This window comes from Zosterops lateralis, assembly GCF_965231275.1.
Source record: "Zosterops lateralis genome assembly, chromosome: 15".
In the NCBI taxonomy this organism is placed as follows: domain Eukaryota; kingdom Metazoa; phylum Chordata; class Aves; order Passeriformes; family Zosteropidae; genus Zosterops; species Zosterops lateralis.
Genome location: NC_139775.1, coordinates 5208538 through 5226428, shown reverse-complemented (window position 1 = coordinate 5226428; position 17891 = coordinate 5208538). Strand labels below are relative to the sequence as shown.

Genomic DNA, 17891 nt, shown 5'->3' with positions numbered 1-17891 from the left:
GATCACTTTTACCTCCAGCCAATATATGTTGGGAAACATTAAAAAAAGGGGGGAATGGTGCAGGATGTCAACATAGGAGCATTTTTGAAAACATATATTAAAATGCAATCCAAAGGGACAGCTAATACACATTTTTCAGGAACTGATGCCTCAACAGTTTTTGAAAGAATATCTGAGTGTGTTCAAATATGAGTTGAAGCTCTTTTAAAGGCTTGGAAATGGGATGATTGGTCCTTGAGAAAAACCATGAATCTTAAAAAGAACCTGTTCATTTGAGTGCATGAAATCAGTAGTAAAGTTACTGAAAGTTGTAGCCAAAGCACCATTTTCAGTGCGCCAATTACTTTTCCATATTGCAAAATCTGAAGTGGTACAGGTTTAGCAAACTTTGGGATTGATGACTGTTTTATAATTTTGCTTTATTTCAACTTTGAAGATTTTGTGTAGAATGTTATTGGTTAATGACTAACATTTCTGTGAAACCATTTTTCAGGTTTATTATCCTGTGAGACATCACTTAGTTCAGCATATGGTTAGTGCCATGCAGAGACTGGGCTTCACTCCCAGTGTTACGATAGAGCAAAGAAAATTAGCTGTGGATCTTGCTGAAGTTGTTATTAAATGGGAATTGCAAAGAATCAAAGACCAGCAGGTAGGAAATCAAAATAAATGGGTAACGATTGAACTGTTCCACAGTTTAATATACTTTTTTTAACATGCACATTGCTGATATTTCAGCCAGATTCAGATATGGATTCAAGTACAAGTGGAGAAGGAGCAAGTTCTGCCTCATCTGCTGTTAAAAGAGGATTGTCTGTGGATTCTGGCCAAGAAGTAAAACGATTCAGGACAGCTACAGGAGCAATAAGTGCTGTAAGAGAAAATCAGGATCTGTTTAGAGACTCTTAAGTAGTATAATTGTTTTTTCCACATGACTCAAAATGCTCTAAATTGAAGGTTTTAGCTTTAGCAAGTATTTAAAATCTGTTTTTGTTGTTTTCCTCCTCCAGTCTCGCTGATGACTTTTGTGTTTTGTGCAGGTGTTTGGCCGGAGCCAGTCCTTGCCAGGAGCTGATGCCCTCCTTGCCAAGCCCATTGACAAGCAACACACGGACACTGTTGTGAATTTCCTGATTAGAATTGCTTGCCAGGTACTGTGTTTATTCTGATATGCAAATACCAGTGTGGAGTAGCAGCCAAACCCATAAACCCCTCTTTTCACACAGGTCCTTTTAGGCTTGGATTATTCTAATGTTTCTGTACTTTGTTATCATGAATAATTTGCATTTTCAGGTGATGCTGCAATGTATGCTTGTTCTATTGCCTAGGTTAAATGGCAAGAATACCTTATCCCAAAATATTTAGAGAGTTTTGTAGGGAATGACTGCATCTAGGGGTAATGATTGTAGCTTTATTTTCAAACTCCTATACATGGAATTACTTTCCTGCAGCATGTAGACCTAAAGCTTTTCACCAAATTTGGAGGGAGTTAACTTTTCTAGAATGGGGAAAATTATCTGGGTGTATCTCCAGGCTGACAAGTTTTATGGCTTCTCCTCCTGCAGCAGACTCAGCTGGTAGGTAGAATGGGATTTTATATCCCACAGTCCATTGCACAAAGTAGGTGTGCTCTTAAGTATAGAGATGAATCGAGTAAAGAGCTGCACATGTTTATGGAGACTTTGCAAACAGTGAAGATTAACCATCTTGAGTATGTTCAGAGTTGTAGTAATAAAGGATGGCATGAAACTTTTTTTTAAAATACACCTTTGATGGGTGATTTAGGTTAATTAGCAAGCAATTTAGACATCAGTTCTGGTGTTTACTATTAGTTGACATATTTTTGTGCATTAAATACTCTGTGACTGTACAGATAAAACTACTTAAGCTCATCCATTTCAGAAATAAGAAATTATATGCTTGCGTGGAATGCATAATAAATTAATGACTTGGTTCCAAAAGGGTGTCATTTTGATAACTCTGATTAATTGCTAGGTAAATGACAACTCCAACACTGCTGGATCCCCTGGGGAGTTGCTGTCTCGCCGCTGCGTCAACCTCCTGAAAACAGCTTTGAGGCCAGACATGTGGCCCAAGTCAGAACTGAAGTTGCAGTGGTTTGATAAGCTGCTCATGACTGTGGTAGGTAACATTCTAGTCCTGTAGGTCTTTAGGTTTCCCTGGCATGTGAGATGGTAGAATACTATATCATATCTAGATAGAGTGTTTTACAGTACTGACCTTGTCTTTGTATGAAATAAATAAGTTGTTAAGTGTGTGAATTGCATCAGTGGTTATAAATTTGTAGAGCTGCAGTATTTACTGGTTGGTGTGTTATTTTATTTTTTATTATTTTATTTTATTTTTTCTTAATAGGTTTTAACAGATTTGATCTGAGTTTAGTAATCTGTCTAGTTCTTGTTTACCCCTACTCACTGCCTTTTTGTCTGCTTTCTCTTTAGGAACAGCCCAATCAGGCCAACTTTGCCAACATTTGCACTGGCTTAGAGGTCTTAAGTTTCCTGTTGACTGTGCTGCAGCCCCCTGCTATCCTGAGCAGCTTCAAGCCCCTCCAGAGAGGGGTGGCAGCCTGTATGACCTGTGGGAACACCAAGGTTTTAAGAGCTGTCCACAGTCTGCTGTCTCGCTTGATGGGAATTTTCCCCACAGAGCCAAGTGAGTGCTGTTTTCTTCCTCTTTTTCTTTATTGCTACATAACTTAAGTGGTTGAGAGTGGGATGAAGGCAGTCTTTGGAATGTGCTAATACTCTGTTTTATGATTCCTGCATTTAATGGTCCATTTTAGCTTGCACTTTCAACCTCTGATTAAAAAAGGAAAAGCCGAAATAAGTAATTGTGTGGAATACATCATTATCCATTGACATAAAAACTTAATAACCTGTGGCTGTCATAACTTTAGTTCAAGAAATGCATGCTATAAATTTAATGTATTTTTGCAATTAGAATTTTTCAGCTTCAGAAGTGCAATTTTTTAGTTATTAAGCTTTGCTGTTTTGCTGAAATAAGGAAGGGAGATAAAGTGTAAAAAAGAAAGGAAATAGTAATATGCTGTGTCTCAATAGAAGCTAATGTAGATAATCTTTTCTTGGAAAAAAGTAAATCAGTAATGTAAGACTGCTCATCAAATTGAGTTACTCAGAAGAAGTGGTACTCTTATACACTATTATAAAGGACATACTGGTATAAGAAAGAGGTTTATATAAATGAGGGATCTGCTTGTGTCACCTTACACTATTGACAATATAAGACTCCAGTGATGTTTTAGTGACTCTACATTCACAGTGTAACTATTCTTTGCCTGTTCTGTGGATAATGTTCCCAAAACTAAACACGACTCTAAATTGTGCAGGTACCTCAAGTGTAGCTTCCAAGTACGAAGAGCTGGAGTGCCTTTATGCTGCAGTTGGGAAGGTGATTTATGAAGGACTGACTAATTATGAAAAAGCCACCAATGCCAACCCTTCCCAGCTCTTTGGTAGGTATCCCACATCTCTGGCAGCTCTGTGGGAATGCCCCTGAATGAGGAATGTCTTTGTCACCAGTTTCCTTTTCCATAAGGAAATTACAATTTGATCTGATGCAGAGGAAGCTGTGGGAAGCATTTCAAGCTAACTTGAGAGACGAGCTTGGCATGTCGTATCTGTGAAGAAAGGGAATGGAGGGGGCTCATTGTATTCTGTCTGCTCTCTGAGGTGACTTGGGAGCAATTTCTGGAGGTGGGGAGCTGGAGATCTCCTAGGTGGAAGCCTTTTGTATGCAAAGTGCATAGGAAAAAGCTGCAGTATTGATAATAGGCAAAAAATAAAGTAAAAGTTACTGGCAGCTTCTTACATGGAAAAAAACCGAAATCTTGCAGGTCCTCTGAGATAGAACAGAATAGTTCAAGGAATCTGTAGAGTCTTATGTGTTCCTGCCTTTCTTTTTAATTTTTTTAAGCTTCATTTATTAGCTGATTTAGATAGTGTAATAAGATTTATGTATTTATAGATCTTAAACTCAGTAATCAAGAAATTACAAAAATGCTATTTTTTTCTGACAAAATCTAATATTTTAGCATAGACCATTCTGAAGAGCTGAAATGGTTTTCTTTTCTTGTTTTTTGTACTTACTGAACTGCCAGACAACTCAGCTACATAATAGAATGACAAAGATATATTGGAATAATAGAGTTTGGCCCAGAACTGGTTGTGTTGGTAATACAGACCTGAAATTGTACAATGTTGGAAAACCTGCTGATTTAAATGGCAAATGTCCTTCACTGTTCTATTCTGTGAGCTGTGTAGATGGTTGTAATTTCACCTTGGGAATTGCCTATTTGTCAGATGTCTGGACGTGCTTTACATCAAACTAACCAGGAAAGATGTTTCTTCCATTTTGTCCAGAGCTCCCTTAAAAGCAGCACCACAATCAATCTGTCAGGAGGTGCATTTTGTAGTAATTCTGTGGCTCAGAGGCTGAGCTTTGTGAACCAAATTTTGTGCCCATCTGATCAGAAAAAGAAATCAAAACTTTGGCAGGAGCCATTCAATGACCAGAGCGTGCTTCTGTAGATATGTTGTGTAGATATGTTAAATTAGAAAGTAGATTTTTTTAAAGTAGGTATAATTTTACAAGATGTGTGTGTTTTAAGGGTGGACTAGTCAATTTGAGTTAACTTCTTCAATCTACAGAAACTGATTTATGAAACGTTACCAGGTTTCTAGATTAGAAAACCAAATTTCTTAATTACTAAACCTGGGCATAGTAATTTAAAAGTTTTTCTACTTTTTTGCTACTAAAATAAATGTACAACATCAGGAGTAGTTACATTTCTTTAAGGTCTTGGGGAAGTATTTGTTCTCAATCCCTTTCTTCCTGTCCTCCCTTTCCCCCCTTACTGTTCATCACACACTTATATGCAAAACTTTGAAATATTTTGATTATTGCAAAAGTAACCTTTTAGACTTAGTCTAAGGACTAAAGCTGAGACTGAAATTTTTCTCCAAATCTTTCCATATTTCTGATGTTTGTAACCTGGGTAGTCCCATCCTTCCTTCATGGCATCTGTACCTTACTCAGGTCATGCCCAAGATAAGTTTTAATTGCTGAGGCCTTTTTTTTATCTCTAGGGACTCTGATGATTCTGAAATCTGCGTGCAGCAACAACCCCAGCTACATTGACAGGCTGATCTCAGTTTTCATGAGGTCCCTGCAGAAGATGGTCAGGGAACACCTGAACCCACAGGCCACAGCAGGAACAGCAGAAGCAAGTACAGGTATTACCTTATACAGTTAATGATCAGAGGTGTTATTAAGTATTAAAGTATCTTCATCCTAAAGGGATTCAAATGACTTTGCAGGGTTTGTGTGCATTATTACTTGTTGAAAAATACTTCAGCCTTAGTGAGTAGTATTATTGAAGTGTTGAGAGCTAAAAATGCACTTAGGAGTTCCAGTTACCTGCTTAATGTATGAATTTCAGTATTAGCCCGGCATTTTCAGTGAAGGATAGGTGAAAAATTTGTTGAGCTGCAGCATAAATAGAAATACTGAAGTTCTTCAAGGCTTTTGAATGTTGAGGGGAGAGGGGTTCTTGTGCTTTCGCTTTTTTTTTACTCCTTCCTCTTTTATAATATTGGAACAACTGTGTTTGAATTAACTTGTTGGAGCTGATGCTTTAGCTTTTAATCTTAAAATAGCATCTTTCTCAGTCACTATAATTCTGTCTGTTGTCAAATGAATTAGGTCATGAGTCATTGAAAAAATCAGATGTTCTTGTAGAAGAAAATTCAGTGCTGGTAAGGGGCCCTGTAATTTACTAATGAATAAGCTACTGGAGTAAACACTTTGAAAGAATTGCTGGTGTTAGATTCCCAGCCCATACTTTAATTAGGTAAATGAGAATCTTGTAAATTTTATTAGCACTGAGAAACAATTGGAAAATTATTAAACTTCATAGATAAGCAAGTCAGGAAATTAGCTGAACAGAATTAGAGAATTAGCTGCATCACAGACAATTTCTTTCACAAAGTTAATTGTAGTTTTTCAGTATTAAGGGTCTGTAATACCTTTTACTGAAGATTTGCAGAAAGGAAAGGACAGACTTGCCTTTAGGATTTTGAATAGATTTGGTTTTGAAAGGAGTCAGGGAATCGTAGAATAGTTTGGGTTAGAAGGAACCTTAAAGATAATCTAATTCCAAGCCCTTGCCATGGGCAGGGACACCTTGCACTGGACAGTTGCTAATAAAGCCCCATCCAACCTGGCTTTGGGTTCTGCCTTCCTTGTGTAGAAATGTCAAGTAGTAATTCTGAACACATTATTTCTGGGGATTTATTTCCAGGCAATAGATGATATTGCTGATATTTTTCAAATTGCAGTATCTTATCTGGAAATTTTTTTTCCTGGGTGTTTCATAGGTGTATACACAACTCTGATCCTTTTTTTTTTTTGCATCCGTAGCAGGTACAAGTGAACTGGTAATGCTGAGTCTGGATCTTGTGAAAACTCGCCTGGCTGTGATGAGCATGGAAATGAGGAAAAATTTTATACAAGCTATTCTAACATCTCTCATTGAAAAATCCACTGATGCCAAAATTCTTCGTGCAGTGGTAAAAATAGTGGAGGAGTGGGTGAAAAACAATTCCCCGATGGCAGCTAATCAGGTAAATTGAGTAGATGAAGTCATCATTGCTCTCAAATACTAAATAACTACGATTAGCCACTGTAATTCATCAGTTTTGACAATGAGGTTTGTAATGATCTGTTAAGTGTGTTTAGATGCCCTTGATGATGATTAGACTATTTTCATTCCATGTGAAAGTAGCTGCAGCTATTGATACTTTGCATTTTATAGGTTTATATTTGGTGTTTGATCTCAAATGCTCTTTTGTGGAGAACTTCCTTTAAAGTAAAAGTTTTAAAATATATAATATCTACTTTATACTTCACATTAACCTAGATAGAAAGGCTCTTCAGGAGGAAGGTGACTAATGCTGGTATAAATTGTTACTCTGTAACATTTTGTGATTCCTCAATCTGCCATATTTTTGTTAAGAGCTGAGCTCTTTACAATCTAGTGCTGTACAAAAGGACCAACATTTTATAATATACATCAGAATTTTTTAATCCCTGAACAATTTAAACTTATTTTTAGTCCCAATTTTAAAATTCTCCAGCATATATTAGAAGGATAAATGCTTGAGTTATTTTTCTTTTTAAGAACTATGACCTACCAAGCTCTTTTTCAGTACTTCAGAGGCAAAAGAGTCATGTAAAGGATGGCTGAGTTGGACTTTGAATGTGCTAGTTCTCTGCATGTTCTAAGACGAATTGACAAAATTAATCATGTCTTCTTTTTCCACAGACACCTACTCTCCGGGAGAAGTCCATTTTACTGGTGAAAATGATGACTTACATTGAAAAGCGTTTTCCAGAAGACCTTGAATTAAACGCTCAGTTCTTAGACCTTGTTAACTATGTCTATAGGTAATTATAGCAATTAATCATTTATTGCAGCTTATTGGTTCATAATTTGTACCATATATGAACTTTATAACATGTTATCAATCTTTTGAGATCTGAATTAAGGGATTTTTTTTTTTTTTTTTCTAAAATGCAAAACCAATTCACTTTACTGAGACCACAGTGCATGTTTATGGAAGGCAATTTGAAACCAGAAATTCCTTAGTAAGGATTTTTACTTTTGGCACTGATAAAATACCTCCATCCCAGCTTCTTTCTTTCTCAAGATACTAAGGCACTATTGTAGCTGACTGTATTCTCAACACTGCTGAGGTGGTTACAGCCAAGATCTGTCTTTTCACATTTGTTGGATATAAAGATTTTTTTTCCTTGAAATTTTATTGTAAGTTAGACTTTCAGGAGAGTTACTTTGCTAGGTAGACTTGCAGATTTTGAATCACAATTAAATAATTCAAATAGTCACCTTCTCAACAAATGCCAGGTATTTAATAGTATGCTGCTGCTTCACATTCTTTTGCAGTCACTTTGCTGCTGTACTCTGCTGGTTCACTGTGCAAAACTTTTGTGTGCACACAGTGCTCAGAAAATTTTATCAATCAATACCATTTGTCATTTCAAACACACGTACAAATGTGGCTCAGTGTTTCACAATTATGATAAGATTTTATCCTGAAAGGGTATTTCTACAAATGGTTCTAGGGCAGCTTTACAACAAGCAGCAATGTTTTATTTGCTGTTTCTCTCAAAAGCTGCACCTGGATGTCTGCCACATGACAGAATGTCACCTCTTCAGATTTTTAGCATGTTATACAAAGACTAGGAGTCTTCTCTTTCTGATGGCTCTGTTATTTCATCTGTATTCATTTCAGGGATGAGAATCTTTCTGGGAGTGAACTTACAGCTAAACTGGAGCCAGCATTTCTCTCTGGTTTGCGCTGTGCCCAGCCACTCATCCGAGCCAAATTCTTCGAGGTCTTTGACAATTCCATGAAACGTCGTGTTTACGAGCGCTTGCTTTACGTGACCTGTTCCCAAAACTGGGAAGCAATGGGAAATCACTTCTGGATAAAGCAATGCATTGAGGTAGGGAAACTCCTTGTATCAGAAATGCAATTAGAAATATGTTTTATTCTTTGTTTTTCCTCGTTGGGTGTAAAAGCATTATGTGGTGTGTGTTTTGTAGTGTGTATTGTCTATATCAAAGCTGAAAGTACCAAGTCTGCTGCCTCAGCTCCTGTGGTGCTTAAAAATACATACAATGGCTAAACAGTGAAATGCTGATGCTTGGGAAGTGGCTTTAATATAAATGTTTAAAATCTATTTTCTCTGCCAAAAGCTTAATGACCAGGCTAATACTTAAGGAGAACAGTCTCTTATAATCGATAATGACTATGAAAATACCCCAAGAATTGTTATAGGAGAAGATTTCAAGGAAACAGTTAAAGCTGGAATGTCTCCTATAACAGTATGACCGCTGTTAGGTGGGATTGCACTGAAATGAAATTGCATCTTTCCTTGGTTTATTTAAAATAAAATGGGACAAAACCTTTTATTTTAACAATTTGCATATTGAAGCATGAATTTAAGGTGATTGTGAACATCCTTTTTAGGGTGACAGAGTTGTGTTTATTAGCAGATAGGGGGCACTTAATACATGTGTTAAAAAGTACAAAGTACAGCCTTTAGGCGCCTAGGAGAATCTATTAATAAAGGTGATAAATAGCCCTTAAAATTACTATTGCAACTTTTGCATTGTTTTTAAATATTAAACCATGGTGATGTTTTCTTAGTAGTACTACAGTAAAATACATGTTCAAAAACTTGTGTTACTTTTCCATGTGGCAGCTGTTATTGGCAGTGTGTGAGAGGAACACAACGATTGGCACAAGCTGCCAGGGGGCCATGCTGCCCTCCATCACCAATGTCATCAACCTTGCCGACAGCCACGACAGGGCAGCCTTTGCCATGGTCACACACGTCAAGCAAGAGCCTCGGGAGAGGGAGAACAGCGAATCCAAAGAGGAGGTAACTGCCAGAAAATACTGGGGGAAAAGCAATCTCTGTGGTGGAGAATTCAGCTCTTTCTAGTTTTTCACCAGATAACTTTGGAGAATGTGCGATGAAGATGATGTGTGCAGATTGGTTGTGTCTCTTGTGGTTTAAGCATGTGTGGGTCTCTCAGAACTCCCATTCATTCATTTCGCCTTCAGCACCCTAGGCAATTACAGATCTGAACCTGAAGAAGTACCAGAAACAATGAGGCCTGAAATAAATTGATCTGGAGGGTGTTTTCTGTTGTGGAAAATAAGCAAAAGTACACAGAAGACGCCTGTTTTTACTTAGTGAATTGTTTATTTCTGTGTAGGATGTTGAAATAGACATTGAATTGGCTCCAGGAGATCAGACCAGCACTCCCAAAACAAAGGAACTGTCAGAGAAGGACATTGGCAACCAGCTGCACATGCTGACCAACAGGCACGACAAATTCCTCGACTCCCTTCGGGAAGTGAAGGTGGGTACAGGTTGTTGGTGACAAACCACTTTAATCCTAAAATCTTCAAACTGATCTGAGGTGGGTTTTTTTCCTTTTTCTGTCTCTCACTTCTCATTTTTTAGCTGAGTTTTCTTATGTAGACATCTCTTATAATCTGTAATTTCTTATTTGCCTGTGGTAAAAAATTCTTAAGCCTTCACTTCATTGCTAGTTATTACTGTATCCTAGTCCTACAAAATTAAATATCATCCTGCTTCACTCCAAGTATATTTTAACAATTCAGAAACTAGTGATGACAAACACAGGGTATAGGATCAAAATGTGTATCAGCATCTTATGATTAAATAACTTCTAAGAAAATAATTTAGCTCAAAGCTATGTTTAAATAGCTCCACACTAGCAGCAGCTCTATCCAATTAACCTGATTATTCCTATTTCCAACATGATCAACATCTTTCCTTTTTCCTTCTTTTTTTTTGGTGGTTATAATAATGAATCAGAGTCTTGATCAACATTATATAGCACTAATTTCTTGTTGCAAGTCTATATTGCTAAAGGAAACATATTTTTGTTGAAAAGACATTAGCATTATTACTGAAACAACTGTATAACTGAGCTGTTTTGCCACAGGATTAATTGCTTTTTCCTATTTCTATACATCTGTCTGTTTCCAGACGGGAGCCTTGCTGAGTGCCTTTGTTCAGTTATGTCACATTTCTACACCTTTGGCAGAGAAGACTTGGATACAGCTATTTTCACGACTTTGGAAAATCTTGTCTGACAGACAGCAACATGTGAGAACCTCTTTGTCTTCCACTTGCAGATTCCTCTTTGTAAATGGCTGCTGTTCCAGGAAAATGTATTTGTGTGGTGACTTTGTTCACCAGCTTTGAGATACTTGCCATTCTCTGACTGTTGAATGCTGTATACCTGTATCAATACATCTTTTGAAAGAAATAGGGCCTTTCATTTTACAAAGAGAAATGTACTTATTGAGTGGTTGTTCCCTGTACTAAAGAGATCATAAATCTGATTTCTGTAACTGAAGAATCTGAATAGAGAGATAATATTTCGTTTTTTCTTCTAGGCTCTAGCAGGTGAAATAAGCCCTTTCTTGTGCAGTGGAAGCCATCAGGTGCAGCGAGATTGCCAGCCAAGTGCCCTGAACTGCTTTGTGGAAGCAATGTCACAGTGTGTTCCTCCCATTCCCATCAGACCTTGTGTCCTGAAATACTTGGGTAAAACTCACAACCTCTGGTTTCGTTCTACCCTCATGCTGGAGCATCAAGCCTTTGAAAAAGGACTGAGTCTGCAGATTAAACCTAAACAGACAACAGAATTTTATGAGCAGGAAAGCATAACTCCTCCTCAACAGGTAGTGTTATATTTATTGAAATATCTTATGAAATATGAAGAGAAATACCTAACACAAGCGGCAAGTCCTCCGCTAAACCATATCCCCAGGTGTCACATTTTACATGTATTTTAAATACCTCCAAGGGCAGTGACTCTGGGCAGCCTGTTCCAGTGCTTTACAACCTTTTCAGTGAAGACATTTTTCATAATATCAAATCTAATAAACCTCTCCTGGTGCAACTTGAAGCTGTTTCCTCTTGTCCTGTTGTAATATTGACTTGAATTGAAAAATTTTGTTTTCTATGATTCAATCTGTTGTGTTAGGGAAGACAGGCAAGAGTCAGTATACAAGCCTTAGGATTTATTTTTTTTTGTCACGCAGTGTTGTTCTCAGTACATGGTTGTTACTAATTTCTTGCCTTGTAGAGTTTTAAAGAGAGTTTTAATAAGTTTTGTACGCACTTTTCTATTTCCATGTCTCTCTCAGCTTGCCTCAGTGTAGAACATGAGATTTGTACCTACTGTGCTTTATAAAGACAGGTTGACTGTGGAGAAATATATGTTCTTAACCTTGCAGGAAATCTTGGATTCCCTTGCTGAGCTCTACTCTTTGTTACAAGAGGAGGATATGTGGGCTGGGCTGTGGCAGAAACGCTGCAAATTCCCAGAGACAGCAACAGCCATTGCCTATGAACAGCATGGCTTTTTTGAACAGGTACAGTCTTGATTTTAGAAATCATCTGAGTAGTTGTACTGTCAGGATGAATATTCTGGTCAGCAGGAAAAACCTCTGAATATTAATTATTAACTTCAGTCTTCTAAAATGGAATGTGCCATGGCTTCCCTACTGTCTACAGCAGTAGTTTAAGGCCTTCTAATACTGAGGTAAGGTGAAATTTTTGTGATGGTTCAGTGAAACCATCAGGTTTTCATGACATTTGTCAAGCTCCCAAATAATAGCTATATTCAGGAATGTATTTAACAGACTTTACTTTTTTTTCCAAGTCTACGAGGGTTTTCTTATCACTTATTTTTAAAAAGAAAAGAATATTGAGTTATTGTGTATATAGCAGATGGAAACATGGAATGGTTGGATTTTCTTTAGGCACAGGAGACTTATGAAAAAGCAATGGAGAAGGCTAAAAAGGAGCACGAAAGGAACAACGCTTCCCCTTCCATCTTCCCCGAGTACCAGCTCTGGGAGGACCACTGGATTCGGTGAGCCTTGAAAGCTGATGCAGAACAAGTATTTTACCCTGTATTAGAACCAAAACACCCTGCTCTTGGTTTAAAGCATTAGTTATGAGAATAAATTTATCTCAGGACTTAGCTCAGATACAAGGGATACTTAAGGGAATAAAAAAAGCTATTTTGTATTCCCTTAACAGAGTCTCAGCAGTGATATGCCTGAATTGCTGTAAAAATGTAATTTGCTATTGGTGGAACCAGGCTGGAGCTAAAATTTGTTTTTCCTATTTAAAATGGTTGTTCTGGGAGACACAAAATGCAGGTCTTCCCTGTTCACAGATTTCTGTATTATAACTGATAATAAATAAATTAAAAAAATAGTCTTCCCATCTGGATAAAACTTCTGCTGTGCTTGCAAAGCTGTTTGTAGACAAACAAATATGCAGATAATACTCTGATACACAACATCTATTGTCACTTTTATTGAAGTTTTTGGGGTTTTTTTTTGGTAACAAAATTGACACTGCATTTCATTTTCTTAGTTGCTCAAAAGAGTTGAACCAGTGGGAGCCTTTGACAGAATATGGCCAGTCCAAAGGTCACATAAATCCTTACCTGGTGTTGAAGTGTGCCTGGAGGGTCTCAAACTGGATTGCTATGAAGGAGGCTCTAGTGCAGGTGAGTGAGGGCTTTTTGTGCTCATGTTTAGTTTATCCTCATCCTGCCTTGGGTATCTTCATCCCAACTGTTTTAAGAGCCATTCCATAAGAATAAGCTGGTGGTTATTGTTCTTGAGGCTGATATGAAGTGCCAGGCTTCATGGGCATCTTGAGCTTCTTGGGACCAATGGCAGATTTCAGTTGGAGCTGCCAGAAGATGGTCTGGGATTTTTTTTTAAGCATTATATATGGTGTCACTAATCTAAAGAAGATGGAAAACGTGGGTAGTTTTTTCGTGGTTTGATTTTTTTTTTTCTTTCCTGTTCTGTTTTAATTTTAAGGAAATATATTCTCTTTTCATGGTAGGTAGAGTTGTTCATCTGTGATGAGTTAATATAGAAACATTAACCAGATGTAAAACTGAAATCTAAAAGGTGAGAATGCTGCATTAAATCACAGGTGGAAAGGAGCTTGCAGATCTTTCTTGCACTGTTGTATACAGTGGGACAATACTGGAATTACTCTGCTAAAGATGCCAGAATTTGCAATAAAGGGGTGAAGTACATATTTAAAATACAATATGAAGCCAAATCTTTAAGTAGCAAACTGCACACGCAAAAAAAACCCCCAAACCTGTCCTATGGGTGCTATTTACATTTCAATTAATTTCTTTTGTTCCTGTAACACTTAGTATTTTGTGTTCTATTTAAGTATGCACTTCAGAGGCCAAGTATAGAAATATGTGAGAAACCTTTAAAGCCTAAAATAGAACTATATTGTACAGTATATTATAAGCCCTGGGCTTGAAGAGAGTGAAATAGATCGTGTCTGACAGCTTCTGGATTTGGACAATTGCAAGTTGAGTGGAAGTGACAACCCTGAGTAAGTGCTGATAGGCTTTAGCTGGAGTTATATTAAATGAGGTATTTTCAGTAATGAGACATTTACCAAATGACTGAGGAGAAGATGCTGCTGAAGCCATAAATGGAGCCTTTGTGACTCCACTCAGGTTCTTGTAAAAGTGTCAGCACACGTTTGCATAAATATTGGGATCTGAAGGAATAATTGATTCTGTGCTGCTGTACTCACTACTCCAGTTTTATTGATATTCTTTAATGTGGCTGTTTTTTGTCAAGCTCCATGGTTGATTCACAAGAGAGGCCAGAGACGATGGCAAATATCTATCACTTTTCGTAAATCTTTGTGAAAGATTTTTAATAATCTCCCCATTAAAGTTGAGCTATTAAAACAGCAAGTAGCCTTTGATAGGACCCAAGACTCATTTCCATTTGCTCACACTGCCATTGTGTTTAATGATCCAGTAGATAACATAATAAAGAAGGAGATTATTTTCACTGTGTAAGTGTAAGGATGCTACCTGGCACTTCCTCTTTGCTGGCTCAGGCGTAAAAGTCAGTTGAGGATAACAGGAATAACAATTGTGATGGTCACCATACAGTTTATCAACAGGAGGATAATGCAGGGGGATTTCTGTGATGCACATCAAGCCATAAAGGGCTTGATGTAAAGTGGTGGAAAAAGTGGTGAAAAAGTTGTAGATTAAAGGCCTGCAGCATCAGCTAGTGAGCTCAGTGCAAGTTTGCTGTAAAATGCTCATAGAATTTAGGTGCTGCACAGTTCAAGTGCCTTGCTGGGTTTAGTTGCCATATTTCTACTGTTCCAGAATGCTGAGAAAATGGTTTAAAATTATTTTATAAATTATTTTAGCACTATCACCTGACTTTGTGTCTGTACTCAGAAATTACTTTAACACAAATGAGAAGGTTGGTTGTTGATTACTTGAGAAAATATTAGTTGTTTATTTTCATGAACTTAGCAATGCTCTGGAGCAGACAGGGAGTATAAAGCTGCATGATGTGGGACAGGTAGGGACAGGATCCTTTTCGGTGAGATGTTGCCATTACATGTTCTGGAGCCTCTGAAGCATTTCAGACATAGTGTGTATTACCTGCTGAGAAGCATTTTCTGGCTTTGTACAGGGTGGATTGTTTGCTCTGTGCTTCCTGCTCCTGTGGCAGGGCTGCTTTGGGCTTGCTCAGCTCTTTGAGCTGCATTACAGTTGTCAGTGTAAAAATGCCCCAGCAGCAGCTTGGGCATGGGCACTCATACTCTTCTGCTGAATTGGCAATTTGTGTGCTAGCCTGCCCTTGCCAGTAACTTCAGGAGAGCTGAAACTCCTCTAGTGAAATAAATGTTAATACTTCAATCCAGTGGTTGTAAAAAATGAGATTATTTTTTAAACACCAAAGCTGTTTGTTTAAGAAGGCTTTAAAAAAAATTACCTGTTTGAGTAGGGAACGATATTTAATGGATGTTTTTCCTATTCCACAACCAGGTGGAACTGAGTTGTCCTAAAGAGATGGCCTGGAAGGTGAACATGTACAGGGGGTACCTGGCCATCTGCCACCCCGAGGAGCAGCAGCTGAACTTCATCGAGCGGCTGGTGGAGATGGCGAGCAGCCTGGCCATCCGCGAGTGGCGGCGCCTGCCCCACGTCGTGTCCCACGTCCACACCCCCCTGCTCCAGGTAAACTCTTCTTCTTTCCACTCTTCCTCTCTTGGTGCTGTTGTACACCACAATGACACAGACTCTGACTTCGGATGGCTGAAAAGGGCTCCTTTATTTTTTGGGACGTGTCTCCTTTTTATATTATTCTACACAGACCAATTTGATTGGTGAAACAAAGACAAAACTCTTCACTCACATTGGTCAGAGCAGAGGGACAGCAAGAAGTCCCTCCTAGGGAAAAGAATGTAAACAAAATTACAGTTACAAAAAACACGTCTCTTGTTTATAGAAAATTCCCTGGGAAAAGAATTTCAGAAAACTAAAACATCTCAGGCACAAAACCAGGGCTACACTGTTGTTGTAGGAATTGAAAGACTCCAAATATTTCAGAAGGCAAAGAGTATAGAAAAAGAAGGTTTTATTGTTTAAATTCTTATTACCTTTTATAAGATGTTCTAATACAGACTTCACATGATCGGTGAATAGGAACAACACCTCTCCAATGCCATTAGTTAAACTAGAAGAACAGAAAACACCAGATAGACAACAATTTATTTGAAAAAAAAAATAGTTGTTTACCAAGATTGTTTTAAGAAGAAGCTTTCTTTAGAAATTTTTCCTTAGCAAAAAGTTAGCAACTGCCAGCAGGCTAAAAATCTCTCAAGCCCACACTCCTCCAGTAGCAGGTCTCGGAATTTTAGTAGCTGCAAGTGTAAAATACTTTACTGTATATAGAACTGATAGTTTGCATCATGGTTTGTTTTTTTTTGTTTTTGTTCAAAGTTGTAGAATGTGTGTTCCTGTTTCTTCAAAGTATTTGTTGCTTATCAGGAAGAGCTTGAAAGAGATTGAACCCACCGTTTTTCAGACCTCCAGAAATATTTTTTGGCAAGCACTTGGCACAATTCTGATTATGTGGAATATGTAGTTTAAGTATTACATGAAATTAAATAACATATATTACATGGTGAAAAATGAATGGTTATGTCCTTTGCAACTTTCACACACATTTTGCCATAACAAAAATGGATTTCTGGTTTTTTTTTAAATATATAAAATATCAACACCCTGCTGTTTTCTCTTGGGTTTAATAATGTAAATAATTCATTTTGAAACTGTAAGAGAAGAATTTTTGAGAGTAGATGTTTTATTGACAAGTATAATCAAATGGAAGAAGGTGCCTAAATCCATCTCTAAAAAATTTGATTTGACCTTGAATTACTTTCAGAAGATTCTTGAAAATGAACCTTGTCTCCTCTGATCTTTGTGGTACAGCTGGAGCCAGTGTGGAAGTGGGACTGGAGCAAGATTGTGCTGGGTTTGCAGTGTGGGATCTAGGCAAAACATGTCCTTCTTTTGGTATTTCAGCTTTGTCCATGTTAAGATACCTATAAATACATACCTGACAAAGCTCTTGGTCCTGTGGAGGGAACCTTTTTTCTCCAGGGGAGAAATTGTGGAATATCTCAGTTTTCATAACAAGGATCATTTCTTGATGGGTCCTTGCTCAGAGATCTGTGACTGAGCCCTGCCTGTGGAAGTGCAGAGCACTTTGCTTTGAGTTCTCCTTGATACAGAGGCCTCTGTGATTCTGTTTAAGATGAGTAGTTGTATTCTGTGTGTGTGATTCATAACCAATCTACACAATATAAGAAGGGACTCTATAAACTGGTTGCTGCTGGGGGTAGAGCTCACACAGCAGCTCATAACTTTGAATTTTTATAATATAAATTGATGCATCAGATAAAGTGAATGAATATGGAAGTTTTCTCCATATTCAGAAGAAGTTATCAAGTAATAGGTACAATTTGGGAGCTCACACAATACCATTAGATGGCTTCTCAATGAATTTAATTCCTGCTAAGTTTTCACCCATATTTCAAATTGCTCCCCCCCGTCCCCCACTCAAGAATGGCAGCATCTGCAGCAGGAAAAAATTAATATTGCTAAATAAAATATTTAAGTGTTTTCAGATATCAATTAAAACAAGCTTTTAAAACAATCTAATATGTATATATCCCTTGTGAAGAAATGATAAATTAGTCAGTGACTGACAGAGGTACAAATGCAGCCTCGAATTTGCACTGCAGTAATTACTTTTTTTTAATATCAGATAGTATGTGATTAAATACCCATGAGAAAATTAAATTTGTGTGATGAATGGGTGTAGGATGAAGGT

The 17891-nt window shown here is 37.6% G+C and overlaps 1 protein-coding gene across 2 annotated transcripts in view; it reads left to right on the top strand.

The window, feature by feature from the left end:
- TRRAP (transformation/transcription domain associated protein) overlaps positions 1-17891 on the top strand; it is a 76625-nt gene that overhangs the window by 35749 nt on the left and 22985 nt on the right. For both annotated transcript variants that reach the window (XM_083872754.1, XM_083872753.1), the window contains exons 40-57: positions 494-652; positions 739-873; positions 1041-1151; positions 1996-2142; positions 2463-2676; positions 3371-3496; positions 5130-5276; positions 6463-6665; positions 7367-7488; positions 8355-8568; positions 9331-9510; positions 9851-9997; positions 10654-10773; positions 11067-11354; positions 11913-12050; positions 12441-12553; positions 13066-13201; positions 15539-15730. In XM_083872754.1, the coding sequence (XP_083728880.1) occupies positions 494-652; positions 739-873; positions 1041-1151; positions 1996-2142; positions 2463-2676; positions 3371-3496; positions 5130-5276; positions 6463-6665; positions 7367-7488; positions 8355-8568; positions 9331-9510; positions 9851-9997; positions 10654-10773; positions 11067-11354; positions 11913-12050; positions 12441-12553; positions 13066-13201; positions 15539-15730 (2892 nt within the window). The remainder of the gene's footprint in view (positions 1-493; positions 653-738; positions 874-1040; positions 1152-1995; positions 2143-2462; positions 2677-3370; positions 3497-5129; positions 5277-6462; positions 6666-7366; positions 7489-8354; positions 8569-9330; positions 9511-9850; positions 9998-10653; positions 10774-11066; positions 11355-11912; positions 12051-12440; positions 12554-13065; positions 13202-15538; positions 15731-17891) is intronic.